The 14,428-nt window shown below is 46.7% G+C and overlaps 1 protein-coding gene across 1 annotated transcript; it reads right to left on the bottom strand.

Annotated features, from left to right (window-relative positions):
* Nucleotides 1-1,975: 1,975 nt before the first annotated feature.
* CHMP4B (charged multivesicular body protein 4B) lies at nt 1,976-14,428 on the bottom strand. The gene is made up of 5 exons (XM_080354538.1): nt 14,107-14,428; nt 6,995-7,172; nt 6,137-6,251; nt 5,531-5,657; nt 1,976-2,787 (listed from the first exon to the last, which is right to left on the bottom strand). Exons 1-5 carry the CDS (start codon nt 14,297-14,299, stop codon nt 2,720-2,722), a joined length of 681 nt encoding a protein of 226 aa, XP_080210664.1. The 5' UTR covers nt 14,300-14,428; the 3' UTR covers nt 1,976-2,719.

The following is a 14,428-nucleotide window of genomic DNA, read 5'->3' as shown; positions in this document are numbered from 1 at the left end:
ACCAGCATCCCCAGGGCATCCCCCAGGACAGGCTGCCTGGGGACAGTCCCCCCGGCCAGGCAGTGACAAGGGGCTCTCCAGCCCACCCCGTTTTGGATGCCCCATGTTGTTAAACACCCACCTGGCACCGGGAATGTGCAGGATGACTGAGGCGGCCTCGGGACCCGCGAGGTGAAGTGCCACAGGGGTCGAGCCTGGGAACGGAGGAGCTGCAGCATCACAGGAGCATCTGATGGGTTTGCACGGTGGGGAATGTAAAGATCCACCGATGCTAAAGGTAGATTTGATATGAAGCAGCACTGTGCCGAGCTGGGATTCCCGTTCCTCCGAGGAGGGAGCAGTGACCCAGCCTGCGGTGCGACACAAGTGCCCTGCGGTCCAGGGCAGGACACGTGCCAAGGTTTGTGGTCGGGAACACAAAACCCCTCAGCCGCTCTCCGTCCCAGCTCTCCCAAGTTCTCTTTGCATGTTCACCCTGTTCTAAAGGTACAAAAGCAGTGAGTGAAACCCTGAACCTTCGAGCAGCCACCACGCAGCGACACCTTTCCTGACTCCCCCAACCCAAACGCACAGCACAAATAGAAAATGCCTCCCTGGCAAAAGCTTCCCCTATGGTCCAAGAACAGCAGCGATGTCCTGGTTTCTCCCTTGCACGGCAGTGGTAACAGCCATCCGCTCTACCGAGGGCTGGAAGCCTTATGAGGGAAAACAGTAACGAGGTCCATCAGCTGGGTGGTATTTTTGCCCAGCTTTAGCTGTGCCCGCCGCGTACACGTGTGCAGCGTCAACAATGCTTTGCACCTTCCCTACAAAAGAAAACCACACAGATTAACCGTAAACTGAAGTTACCCGGAGCCCGGTTCTCTGCTCGCCTCCTTTAACACGTCACAGCAGCTCTACATGAAAACACGGATGCGGCTGCAAATGAAGCTGCCCGATGAGCGTGAGTTAATTGTGAACAGTTTCTGCAGGAACTTAAGTGCCTTTGCCAGGATGGGGAATCGCGGGCAGCGAGCGCATGGTTCCAGAGCCAGCGCTGCTTCCTTTACACGGCCTGCGGTGCTGCCTCCGTGCGTTCTGCCCACAGGACCAGTCTGAGCAAGGCAGAAAACTGTTTCATTCTAAACATTTTAGCTATTTACTGATATTATGCAATATGTCAAGGGTTTCAGTGATATTCAAAACAGCAAGGTGACTGGTCCCCAGACATACTAATAAATAGTAGGATTAAGAAACTACCCCATCATTTATTAAAATAATCAAGAAAAAATAGGCTGTGAGAAGTAACATAGTCCTAGCGGTCTGGCTGCTAGTAAACAGGAATCACAACACACAGTCATTGTCACGTTTTCTTGTCGCTGTGCAGACAAGGTTGTTCCTTCAGTCAAAGGAACTGGCTGCATGAACAGGAAAGCAAACAACGCAGGAACAGCTGGGCCAGGTCTGCTCTGCCACTCCGTTTCTGATGTTCTACATGAGCAACCTTAAAGGCATTAACGGTGCTTTGGGGATTTCTTTTTCCTCCCCCAGCTACACCTGAACGCTGTTAAAGACACTTCACTGCACTCGAGATGCTCGCCCAGAACTCCGATGCTGCTGCTGCTTTAACACACATTTGTTAGCAGAGTGCGCAGCAAGTCTGTCACAAAAAATACAAAGCCAAGGCCCCCAGCTCTGCCCCTAAACTTGCTGCTTCTACTATTACATCCACTTTGGTTTCTCCTTTGTGTGGAGATTTTGACACAGTGGACCAGAATATTATTGCAATAAGGAAACAGCTTAAAAGCAGCAGCGCTCCAGCAATTTGCTCAGCTAAGGGTGAAGTTTTATACAACTAAGCCACAGTAGTAGGGCCAAAGTTGAGCTGGCTTTAAAAAGTGTGGCACTCACGCAGAAAGAGGCCAAACTGCTTGTAAATTATAGTCAGATTACTTCAACATCACAAAGAACTGACAACAGTAGCCACAGATGAAAATTAATCGAGATATTTAATACAGTGCAATCCATAGTAGTTTCTTAATTAAAATAATTGTGTGCATGTATCTGAATGGGTTATCAATTATCACAAAAAAGCAATAAACATTGTAGTGCTAGGTAGAAAAATGTACAACTGAAATTTGAATCTTCTCGACCTCCAAGACGGCGTTTGTCCATCGCAAATCATCACCAATTAAACGGGAACAGTGACTATGTTGTTGCAGTGACAAACACAAGGCTGGCCACACAGCACCCAGGGACATAAATACAACTTGCAAAGAACTAAAAACCTAAAGCATTCTCGCACCTAAAGACAATAAGAAGCCAATGGTGGCTTACGACTTTTCCTGGTTTTAAATGCCTTACAAGACTTCTAAACACACTAAAACTGACTTAAAATTACAGAGTGTTGGGTTTTTTTTCAGCTTATTTCAATTCAATATGGCCCAAACTTTTGAAGATGAAGATCCAGCAGTGGCAGCAGCACAGTCCAAAAGCTGAATGTTTGATTTTGCAAATACCTTTTTACAGAAATCCAACCGTATTCAACCGCAGGCAATTCCCCCTGCTCCCCTTCCTTACTTTGTGCAGACCATGCTATGCAGAAAACAGCAACGCGGTTCCCACTGCTTTGGGTTAAAATTAAAGATAAAGACATTTTGCTTATGCTTTCTCCTCAACACAACACATTTGCACCCAGAATATGTAATCAAAGTCTCTTTTCAGCCAGTTGCTGCTGCGGTTACATGGTTCCTGCCCAAGCTTCCAGCTCTTTCATATCATCATCCTCTTCCTCCTCTTTCTTCTTGGCTGCAAAATATTAAAAGAAAACAAATGAGTGGGAAACTTGACAGAATCCTGTCCCGGTTCTTTGCAGGGGAGAAGCCTCTGTGCCGCTGGCCCAATCAAGAAATGAAGCACCACGTGTCAATAACAAATAGACAAGATCTTTCTGAATTAAGTAACCAGTGTCTTCAGAAAAAGCCAGAACGGGATAAACTCCTGATATTTCCACTTCACGTGGGAAGAGACAAACACGGCGGCAGGTTAAGCCGCGTACACCAGCAGCGTGTATCACCTTCCATCCTCACCAAACCCCCAAGCAGCAAACTCTGAGTTTTGGGTTTCCTGTCTGGACTCTCCAGTGTCATAGTTGTGCCTCTATTAAAAGAATAAAATCATTCCTTATTCCGTTTTGAAGTTCTCGAAGCGTCACAACTGCGGCTCGCGCGTGTTCACCTGCTGGCAATGGGGATGTGGCGCAGCAGACGCGTCACCCCGCTGTCACCGCTGTCCCGCCGGGGAGCAAACGCGGCTCTGTCCTAACACCACAAGTCTCGTTTCTGGAGATGGAAACTATCGACTCAGCAAAAAGGCTTTTAGGCCAGAAATAGCTGCAGTAATTTTGGAAAACACCAAGAAAAGCCGTCATTTCCTCAGGCAGCGCTTTCGTTTCAGAAGTAGGGGGGAGAAAAGGCAGATAATTCATGCTCAGAATGGTTTGTGCCATTCCAAACGAAGCATTTACGCAAGAGAGAGCTGAGTCAGCATTAAGTCACACTCAAGACCCATCATTTATACAAGTTTGGAATGTGTTTTCCTAAATTAAGCTCTTCCAGTCTCTGTTAAACAGAAACAGCTTTTGCCTGAATTTCTTCTGACATTAATTCAGCTGACAGGCAACTGCAAAACATTCCTCATTTGGACTAGTTAAGCCGAAATCTAGACAGTCCTGAGAACTGGAAAAGCAGGAAAGCTCACCCTCATTTTCCGGGAGGTAAATTCGAGTCAGTTCTACCGCAGAAGAGACGTTACTGACTTCAAAAGGCACATCAGGGAGGTATCTGTGCCGTCAGTAAGTGAACTCTTTGAAAGTCTGGCCCGTGATGACCACAAGTAAACTTTTAATCCCAGTGTCTATGAAGTCAATTTTAAGTGAAAAATAATTCAGGGAGAAAAGCCCCGCAAGCTAAAGGCGCAGGCAGCAGCGCTGCAGAGCCCCCCGCTTCCCCCGCGCTCCTCTCAGGGCCAGCGCTGCTTGAATAAAGAGTAGCACACCATTAAAACACATTGATGGAATTCTAATTTCTGCCCAAAAGAACCTTAATATAAAACCTACAAAACACTGAGTTTTATACTAATAGTTTTTACTATTAAAAAAGTTTGATGTCTTTATTATTTTTATTCTTTCAGGAATTTTCTGTCTACGTAAGTGTCATGCTGCAGAGTTACTCAGATGTGTGCACAATTACGATGGCTCTTACTAGCAGACAGTCACTACTACCTAACATAATGCAAAAAGCATGTTTGGGTCCAAGTCAGTATGTTTTAATGTCTATTACCCAAGGAATATGTAGAGAACAAACCTCATTAAAGCAGCCAGGACATAAAAAGGTAATGCACATGTTTATTTAAACTGTTTCTCCTGCTGTTGGATCTACATCTAGATAAAGCTGCAGATTTAAGTTATATGGATCTAAGTCGCTCTCCTCTCAGAGCACCTGGCAGCAATTCCACCCAGCAAAACACAACTAGGAAAACAAACCAGTTTTGTCAAAGTAAAAGAACCACAATGGACAAGGCCTGAACTCCGCAGCACGTCACTAAGGCAGCAGCTCCTGCTGCTTCTCACATCCCTTCATGCCTGGAAAGGCGGCAAAATAATTACAGATGCACTGACCAATTTGGGTTATTTTCATCTCCTGGTTTTTCAGGCCTTTTTTTCCTAAGTAAGCACATGAAATAGATCAGCAAATTCCACCATTTACTCATAACACGTGAAGGTAGATTTGGCAAAATAGGCTGGTAAAGCTTCATATCGCATTAATGCGTGCCAAGGGTATCCTTTCTGAACTCTATTTCATGAAGTATCACTTCCAGTTCACGGAAGAGTGATCAGCTCAGATTTAACAGCAACTTAGAACCGTGTAATTGCAAATATTTCGTGCCGGTTCTCCACGTTCACCACACTAACTATAATTTTCTACATGTATGTGCTCTAAGACTGAGATGACCCTCAGTTTGGTACTGACTGGCGTGAGTGCTTGCAAACCTCAGAGCAGGCAACGGCTGGCCCCAAAGGGGGGACTTTGGGGTTCGTTCCTCCCAAAAGCCAGAAAGGCAAGGATCAAATTAAACAAAAAAGCAGCAAGGAAGCGTTGTGGTTCAACCTCAGTATCTGAACCAGCCTGGGATTAATTCCCAGAGCTCATTTACTCTGCACTCCCTTTCACAGCCTTGGTATGTTTGTCAAGATCACAACTGGTTTCCTTACCCCTCGTCTCCACTCTGAGCATTGTCTGTGCTGTAGATAAACTGGTAGTGTTAGAATGGCTAAAAACTGTTCCTGTGATTGCTATTCATTTTCATCCTCCTTAGGAAAGGCAGGTTACCCCCATGGAGAAATGGCGCTAGATGTAATTTGTGACTCATGCAGCAATTCCAAGAAACACCTGCGCTGCCTGAAGCCGGATCCCTCACATCGGAGGAGTCTGCAGTCAAATACACATACTTTTAACAATCCAAGATGTTTCTAGTAAAGGTCCACACATACCTGGCTTTGACGGTATTGATATTGAGGGCACATTTGGTAGTGGTACTGTCTCGGGACCACTTATTTCCAGCAAGTTTTTGTCTAGTTCTTCTTGTTCTAGTTCCTCTAGTTCTGCCATGAGTTCATCCTAGTTTTTTAAAGAAGGAAAACAAAGCAAAAAGAATAAACTAAGTTGTATTTATTAGCAAGTAGATTTAGGTGGTCATATTATTAAAGAAAATAGCTTCAACACATAGGATCAAACTGAGGAGATGGGGAGTCCGAATCTTCATCTGAGTTCATTCTCAGATCAGGCCATCCAGACCATTCCCAGCACGAAGCCGGGTCAGAGCAGCTGCCTGCACTGGCACAACAGCCACTAACAGGTTCTACGAGAGATTTTACACCCTCAGTACTACACCAGACACACACAATATGCAGATATGAACATCCCCAATGAGTCACCACCCCTGGAGGTGTTCAAAAGTTGTGCAGACGTGGCACTTAGGGACACGGTTTAGTGGTGGACTTGGCAGCGTTGGGTTAATGGCCAAACTCTATGATCTCAGGGGTCTTTTCCACCATAATTAATTCCGTGCTATAAACAGAGGCGGATTTAAAGCATACCTCATCAAATTCTTCCCCAAATCCTACTGGCTTTGAGATGGCTGTTGAAATCTCATCGGCCAGCTCCTGCTGTTCTGCAATGTCCTGCATTAATTCATCTACTTTATCAATATCCCTGTAGAAGAAAGCAAAGAGTTCAATATAATTAGGCACTCTCCCAATCAGCCCTTATGACTGTATTTCCTGCGTTTTGTAGCAATGCCACACCACCGTGACATTTTACAAGGTCCTTTCCCAAAACATATATTGCATGCAAGCCTGAATTTTATCCCCAGTCTCAATAGAATTATGCACGTATTTTTTATGTTTTTCTTAAAAGCTTAGCTCACAGAAGGTATTTACAGACACTTCATATGAAGGGGTTGTGTTCTGCATTACTGCTATTAATAATTTGCTCTGTTCCCTGATCCAGCATTATCACATTATGTCTACAATACTTGCTTTTGGAGCAAGTACGACATTCCCACAATGCTGTATTATTGCTACATACACCAACTCCGCTGCACAGAAAGACGTTTAAGCCTCCCCTTGAGGCTTAAAATTCTTGCTGCCACCAGGCGGATCTGGGACTGGTGCACCCTCCCCTTTGCTTTAGGCTACACCGGTGCTGGTTCTCTGTCGGACAAAGGCAGCGGCTTTTGTGCCATATAAAATTATGTCAAATTGAGAAAGCACCCATAGATGTGTATTTTGTTCAATATGACCGTATATCTAGTATTTCGGTTTAAGTTACAGCCTTTGAAAAGAAGATTTTGCTACTCCAGCTCTACCTTTGGTTACAAACCACCTGGCATTGAGCAGATCAACCAAATCACAAACTAAAGTTCATACAGAAAGACGCAGAAGGGAGCGACTTACATGTTGTCATGAGCAGCTTTCATAGCTTTAGCAGCATAACCCATATTCTTGAGCACTTCAGTGTTAGTGTTGGCATTCTCAAGGGCTTCCCTCTGGAATTCGATGGTTGATAACGTGCCATCGATCTGCGCAAGCTGCTTCTCATACCTCTTCTTACGCTTTAGGGCCTGAAGAGCAGCTGAACAACAAAGAAAAGAGCAGGATTTGTGAGATTTGTGCCCAGAACAGCCATTCACATTTTGTACCAAATGCCACTCGGTACAGAGAAATGTTCAGCACGTTCCGTTGTGTGGTGTTCACCTTTTGTCCTAGATAAATGAAGTTGCCTAACCCTTGCGTTTGCCTCCTTCAACACAGTTGTCGGAAGGTGGCCAGGCCCCTGCTGTCCATCCCCTGCAACGTGAAGGATTCAAGCCCAGAAGCAACTCAATGACCAGTCGCCCGGTCCCTTGTAACACACCACAAAGCAAACCACGCTGCAGCGAACAGCTGCCTGCCAAGCGCAAGCTGGTCCACATTAATTGAAGTCGTGTATCCTTGCTCTTTGTGAGAACTGTGGTCACAGTGGGCAGTGTGCAGGGGACAGTCCTCAGGACCCACACCCTTAATTATGCCTTTTCTGCTCCCAAGACAGTAATTACACAGGCAGGCAATGTAATTTAATAGCCAGCTTTAATTACTGTGGAACTGCTTTTGCAGGACCTGTAACTGTATATTAAGCTTAAAGCATTTATTCTCTAACGTAGCCAGAATTGCCCACAACCTGGTGCTAGAGGGATCAGCAGCACATTTATTTGTCTAGAAACAGCTGATTTAAGTCTTCCAAGAGTGCGATAATTTCCTTATCTTGGAGCAAAAAGCTGCATGAGATTACAAGATCCCTGGGCCAGACTCTTGCAGCGGCTTCTGCAAAGAGCCTGATACTCAGAGGCTTGAAATGAATAGAGACTTGTGCTCATTCTCACCATGCCATGGCCGTGTATTTCTTACGGAAATTTCTTATGCCCTCCCTGATCGTTCCATTTTCTTATTTACAGTCTTCAACTGAGGAACTGCAGCATACCATTTTAAATTTCACATTGATTCGACTTTCTGTGATGGTCCTCCCTGGAACTCCAGCGCAAGTTCCACGCTGACCGTTGGACCGCGGTGAATAACAAGACACCGAGGGTTTCACCGTTACACCCAACCTGATAAGCGGGAACTCGCGTCAGGGTTTTCGGTCACTTCTCTGTCTGACTCACGAACGCTCACAAGTGAAAAGGTGATACACTCATTTGTGCACAATATCCTCCGTCAGCACTCAGCCTGAACAGCATGACTGCTCACCCCAATAATGTCACTTTGTTCTCAAGAAATGCGAGCTGTAAGAATTTAATTTCATGGGGTTTTAAGTATTTCAACCTGTATAGAAGCAAATTATTAATACGGCTGTTGTAAGCCTTTTTTTTCCTTGCGGTCTGTACAGCAGTTTGTCAGTGAAACGGGAAAGATGTTCACTACACTAAAAAGTCAGCAGACTGATAAAAATACAGTTTTCCCATGTAGTACTGCAAAAACCAACAGCCCTCCTGCAAATAATTACCGCTTACACACGTGTAGGACAAGTGGTGTTAATTGGATATATACGTATATAGCGATTCTATTGAATTGTTTTAAAATATCATTAGTAGAAAAGTATAGATTGGCACATTAAACCCACAGAAGAACGTAAGCCTGTGTTCTTCTGCACACCTGCAGCTCCACGTTTTGCCAGCGAAGACATATCTGAGGAGGAGCAGCAGGACTGGTTCAGAGCACTGGGAACAACCGGGAACGCAATCTGAGAGTTCCACTCAATCCAGAAACACACTTGTTACGAAGGTTCACGTGTTTTGTGAACCCAGAGAGTTTGTCCACAAGTGCCTATCGACCTCCTGCCTCTGCGAAAATCTGCTAAAAGTCACACCGATACCTATAATAGAAAGAAAGGGTTTTCACCCAGAGGAAGACACCCGGGTTAATAGCTCTCATTACTCCAACTGAGGGGGAAAAGTAACTTATCTCACCTCTAATTCCTACATTCTCTCTCTGGCAAATGAGAGAAGAAACGGCAGCAGCAGAGACACCACTGCGAAAGGATGTAACTGTCTGAATATGGGATGAAAAAGATCCGCAGCAGCCACAAAAATAATGGAGACCAAATGCCAGCCACGCCAAGATAAATACTGCGAGATAAGTGCAGAGGAGTTCCCAAACGGGGTCTCCTGGCCCTCCAGCAGAAATCCCAGACACTAGAGATGATTAAGATAATCAGCTTAATACCGGCTGGCTGTATTGCGCATCATATTGTGTATCCATCTCTAATTTGCTCAACAGAAAGAAGTGTCATTATTTTTGCTGCTTCTGAAAACACTTTTCCACCTTCTGGCACTTGTCTCGGCAGCAAATTTAATCACCAGCAACGTCCTTGTTGTCCTTGAATTGGGATAAATAAGAGGCACCAGTAGGTGTAAGAAGGAATTTGCCTTTGCCTGCAGTAGAGTAGCTTCATCTTGGGCTGCAACTGCTCATCCCTCCTTCTATTGAGAATTAGCAAACTGCCTACAATATCTCAAAGAAGTTCCCGAGAAGGACAAAGGTAATTTAAAGAAATTCAAATCTAAGAACTCTGTTGAGGCCGTCATAATATTCAGCATTTCTCTTATGTCTCATCTGCTGAGGTTATGTTATTTTGATATGTGAACATTTAAACTTATTTTCCTGAAAGCTCAGATTCCAGCACTAACGACTAAGGGGAAAAAGTTGAAAACACAAACCTTTAGAAACCCAAAAGTTATAAAACAAATAAAACAAAAAGTTGATACTTCTTGAATCAACCCCTATGAACTGCCAACACCGCAGCACGTGTCTCCGGGCCAGAACCGACTTTCATTCTGTTAATGGTGATCGCAGGCTCTGGGGCAGGAGCCGGCTGAGCAATAGCAGCATCACCGATAGCACTGCCAGGGAAGCACTTACCACAGCAACTTTCTGCCACGCAGTTTTCTCCCAGGACATTGCACATGCTGAGCCCACCATGGGGATGCTAAGAAGTGATTTCAATAAGGTTTCACCTTCAGGGAAGCTGGAATGACTGTGCACAGTTCCCACTCAGCCCATTATGAAGTTTTCATTTGTATGGACCTGGTTTATTTCATAACATGCAAGTTTCTGAATGTCAGTTGCTGAACCTGTCACCCTGGCATTTAAGTGTCTTTTCAGCCCCACTACATCTGAGCGACCTCTGTGCCGTCACCTGGAAGTAAACATGACATTAAACTGGAATGAGCTCCTGCTGAGCCACAGAGAGCACAAATATGCATGTTCAGTAACAACACACCCCCACAGCAGTGAAATAGCTGTATCAGAAAGGGGGACTCCAAAAAGACAGGTTTTATGGTGAAATATGTTGCAAGGTGGAAGGTGGATATAAACTCCTGAGTGGACTTACACTAGTGGCACCCGGCACAGCACCAGGTTTCCCTCCCTGCTGTGATCTTCACATGGAGCCAGAACTTGAGCTCTGGGTTTCCATCAGAAGAGATAACGCTGAAACAGATTCTGGAATGGTTATATATCCAACACAGTCAGAGAGGAAGGAATTAACCCATTGCTTTTGCTGTGTCTCTGTGCTATTTCTCTGGCTTTGTGAGCCAGCTCTTGTAGGATGAGGCGACAGCCACAAGGAAAGGAATAAAACTGGAGCAGCAGTGATTAAGATCAGCTTGAGCTACCCTGAAACCAAATACTAAGGCCAAGAACTCCATAACCGCAGCAGTTCGATTTGCTCCATGAACATTAAGTGCCTGATAAAACATCCCAGCTTGGATCCAACAACGTCACGTGGGCAAACTGGAGCGGAATAAAAGGATGGAGCAGCAGCTCAGTGCTTCCAAACCGTCCAGCCCACGGCTGCACGCCGCTTTTGTTAAAGCAAAAGTTATTTTCAGGGCAGATTTAAGATCCAGTAAGATACCGGCTGACTGGCATTCAAACCATGCTGTACTACTGCGACTTCCACCTGCGAATTTCACCAAGTCCACTACCCACAAGCTAAAGCACAAGTGTTGAAGAGCCTCTTGAGGAAAAGAAATAAAGGGAAAAAACCAAACACCAGAACACAGGCTGTTTGCAAAAGAACAGGCTGAACATCTCCATGAGGTAACAAAACACAAACATAGCCCAGCTTCTCAGAAGGGCAAAATAGTAACTTCCACGTTTCCAATGCTGTGTGAAGATGATCAGTCTTCTCCGCAGTAGTTTTTCATCCCACGGACAAAAAACGACACGCACATTAAAACCAGAACAGCTGGTCTCCCCAACACGCTCTAGAAACAGCGCAGGTGCCCTCACACCAACCCAACACGTGGAGATTGCTGCCCGGTCCCTCTATGGGAGCTACTTTGATACCGTGGACTAATGTGAATGAATTGGTAGAGTGAAGGGAAAAAAATAAAATTACTGCTTATTAAAATGACTGGAGTTCCTTCAGAAGGCACGGTGATCACAAAATTGCCATGTCTGTGCAACAGAACAGAAAGACCCTGAAAAAAGGAGCTTTTTATGAAGAGTTTAAAACCTCTCTTGCCAAGAAACAACATAGACTAAGGAAATTGATACTCATTAGTTACTCATTTTAACTTTGGAATTTCATGAGGAGTTACGCAGCCTGGATATCCTAAATGCCAGTTATGAAAAATACACAAGGAAAGTAAGTTCACAAAGTAATAAAAACCTGCATGTGCTTGGGGCAGGCACAAGAACTAGAGGCCTGTAAGTTTCTGTGCTGCGGGAATTGGTCAATGAGCCTTTAGAAACCCCGCTCGCTTGGCACCGAAACAATCGCCCAGTGTGCTGGAGAGCAGAGACCGTTTCCTTCTGTCACCCTGAGCGCGCCAGACGCTCGTCCTTCCTCTGGGAAAACCACAACGCCACGCCAGCCTTCCCGAGGCGGCTGCGATTCCTCAGGTGAGCTCCCCCCTGCTGCAGACACGTCTGCTCTTCTGCCAGCTGAGCAGGGCAACCCGTCCACAGGACGCTTCTCTCTGAATGCAGCGATACACAGAAATCCTCAGAGGGAAAACCTGCAGTGCTGGAGAACTAAGAAAGCTTCAGGATTCTTCAAGCTGCCTTTTTAAAAATTTGATCCAACGCTTTAAAAAAACTGAATCCCGAGCTTTTGTTCGGTTTTACTTAAAACACTCAACTATATCGAAGTATTTCCATTAAAAAGACTGTGATTTGCATCAAAATTACATAATTTCTGAATTATAAACCAGCTGGAAGTCAGAGGGGGAAAAATCCAAACAACTGCATACAAAACAATGCAATTTGCAATGCTCAGCTGATGACCGACATGTTGAACCCAGAATGAACGAGCAGTCCATCAGTCTGTCCCGAGGGGAGCTCAGTGCCCAGCCAGTGAGCAGGTAACCAGCTGCCTTTCCTCACAGCCCAGGAATAAAAGTTGGCCTTTTAGTTTCAGAAATCCTCTGGAAAAAAAGAAAACCATCCCTAGCCCTTCTCCTTTCCACAGCTCCCTAATTACTCATCAGGATCTTGTCCTTCTGTGAGACCTCAATTAGTGTGACCCAGAATCCCAGCAGTGAATGGGCAGGTTTTTCTCCTTCCTCCACCTCCAGAGAAATTCAATCTCTCCACTACCCGAAGCGCCCAGAGCACACGGACGGGCAGCACGCACAGAGCTGCTATTACAACAGAGCCAGACAAGGACTTGGGCAACCAGGTGGCACAAAGAGAAGTTCAGGAGAAGTTAAGCAGGACCAGCATAATGCAGAGAATGCAGAAACTGCAGAAGAGGAAGGCTAGGAAAAAAAATGTATTTTAGTTCTCCTTTTAAGCTCATTACCAAGTTAGGCCAAAAAAAACACACTGGAAACTCACGCTTATTAAAGCTGTTGTAATAAATTTGATTTCGAAACTAACTTAGTGAGGCTCAAGTCGGGCTCTGCTGCGGACCTTCAGGAGACACCTGTGGCAGCAAGTGAGGCCATGAAGCCACCGGGCACCCCGAGCTCGCGCCATTCGCACCGTCACCCAAACACAGCGCGACCGGGAAGCCCTGGTGCAGCAAACTGCTCTGAGCTTTGAAAGGAGCCTTAAAACGCTGACTAAAGTAGTGACGTGAAGCAGAAACTGCTAGTGGTAGTTACCGTAAATTAACCCCAGCTACTTGACCGCCGGTTGTGTATCAGCGGCTCTGCACCTCCTGCTTCAAGCTCTGCCCTCCTGCTGGAACCCAGCACAGCAAGGGCAACATCAACACAAAAATCTGAATTACACTTTCCTGAAAACGCCACTTTTAATGATGGCCATAAAACAAGCAAGAAGCTCATCAGAGCACCCAGATACACACCCTGACAACTTCTTACCTTCAGGCTGATATTCATCAATATCCAGCACTGCCTGCAAATACATCATTAGACCTCCCTGGAAGGGCCCAGTTCCACCTGCTGAACACCAGTCTCTAATATCTAAGCTACCTATAGCTTTAGGACACCCTAACAACAACGAAAATATACCTAACTAAATCCTTATATTAAGCAGGGTCTTGGTAAAGAGATGTGTTTGTTAGAAGAAATAAAAAAACAGCAGTAAAGCCATGCTAAAGCCCCAAATTAAGTAGAGTCTTGGTAAAGAGTTGTGTTTGTTAGAAGACAAAACAACGAGCAGTGAAGCCGGGCCTTAGTGCTCGCCAGTGCGCGGCTTTCCCAGCGCCCCCGGCCACAACCAGCGACTCCCCCGCCTCTGCTTCGCAGCGTGTCCCCGGCAGGATCCGCACACGGACAGACGGGCCGAGCAGCGGTGACACCGACATCACGCGGGCGTGACGCGGCAGCCGCGTTACAGCCCCCGGGCGCCGGGCGGGGAGGCCGCGCTGGGGCGAGCCGGGGAGCGGCCGCGGGCCCTGCGGAGGGGCCGCCACAGCGCCCAGGCGGGAGACGGAAGAGAATAAACGCAATAAAGTACAGAGCGCAGCGGCACACGGATGTCTGAGCTGCGCACAGGGCACAGCGCCCCGCAGGCCGCCCCCCCCGACCTGTTGCCCGGGGCCCGGCCCGGCCGCTCACCGCGCTTGTTCTTGGTGCCGTGCTTGCGGGCGGCCGCCAGCTCTTCCTCGATCTTCTTCTCCAGGAAGTCCTGCTTCTTGCTGAGCAAGTCCTCGGTTTCGCGGAGCTTCTGGATCGCATCCTGCGGGGACGGGCCCTTCCCGGCGCCCTTCCCGGCGCCCGTCCCGAACAGCTTCCCCAGGAGCCCCGACATGGCTGCGCCGGGCCGGGCCGCCGAGGCCGCGCTGTGAGGCGAGGACGGCCGTGAAGCACCAGTGCCCGCTCCCCTCGCAGACCGTCAGCCCACCGGCAGAGCCCGGGCCGCCGCCGCTCCAGGACTCCC

This window comes from Nesoenas mayeri (assembly GCF_963082525.1).
Source record: "Nesoenas mayeri genome assembly, chromosome: 16".
Taxonomy (NCBI): Eukaryota; Metazoa; Chordata; class Aves; order Columbiformes; family Columbidae; genus Nesoenas; species Nesoenas mayeri.
This window is presented reverse-complemented; position numbering and strand designations above follow the sequence as displayed.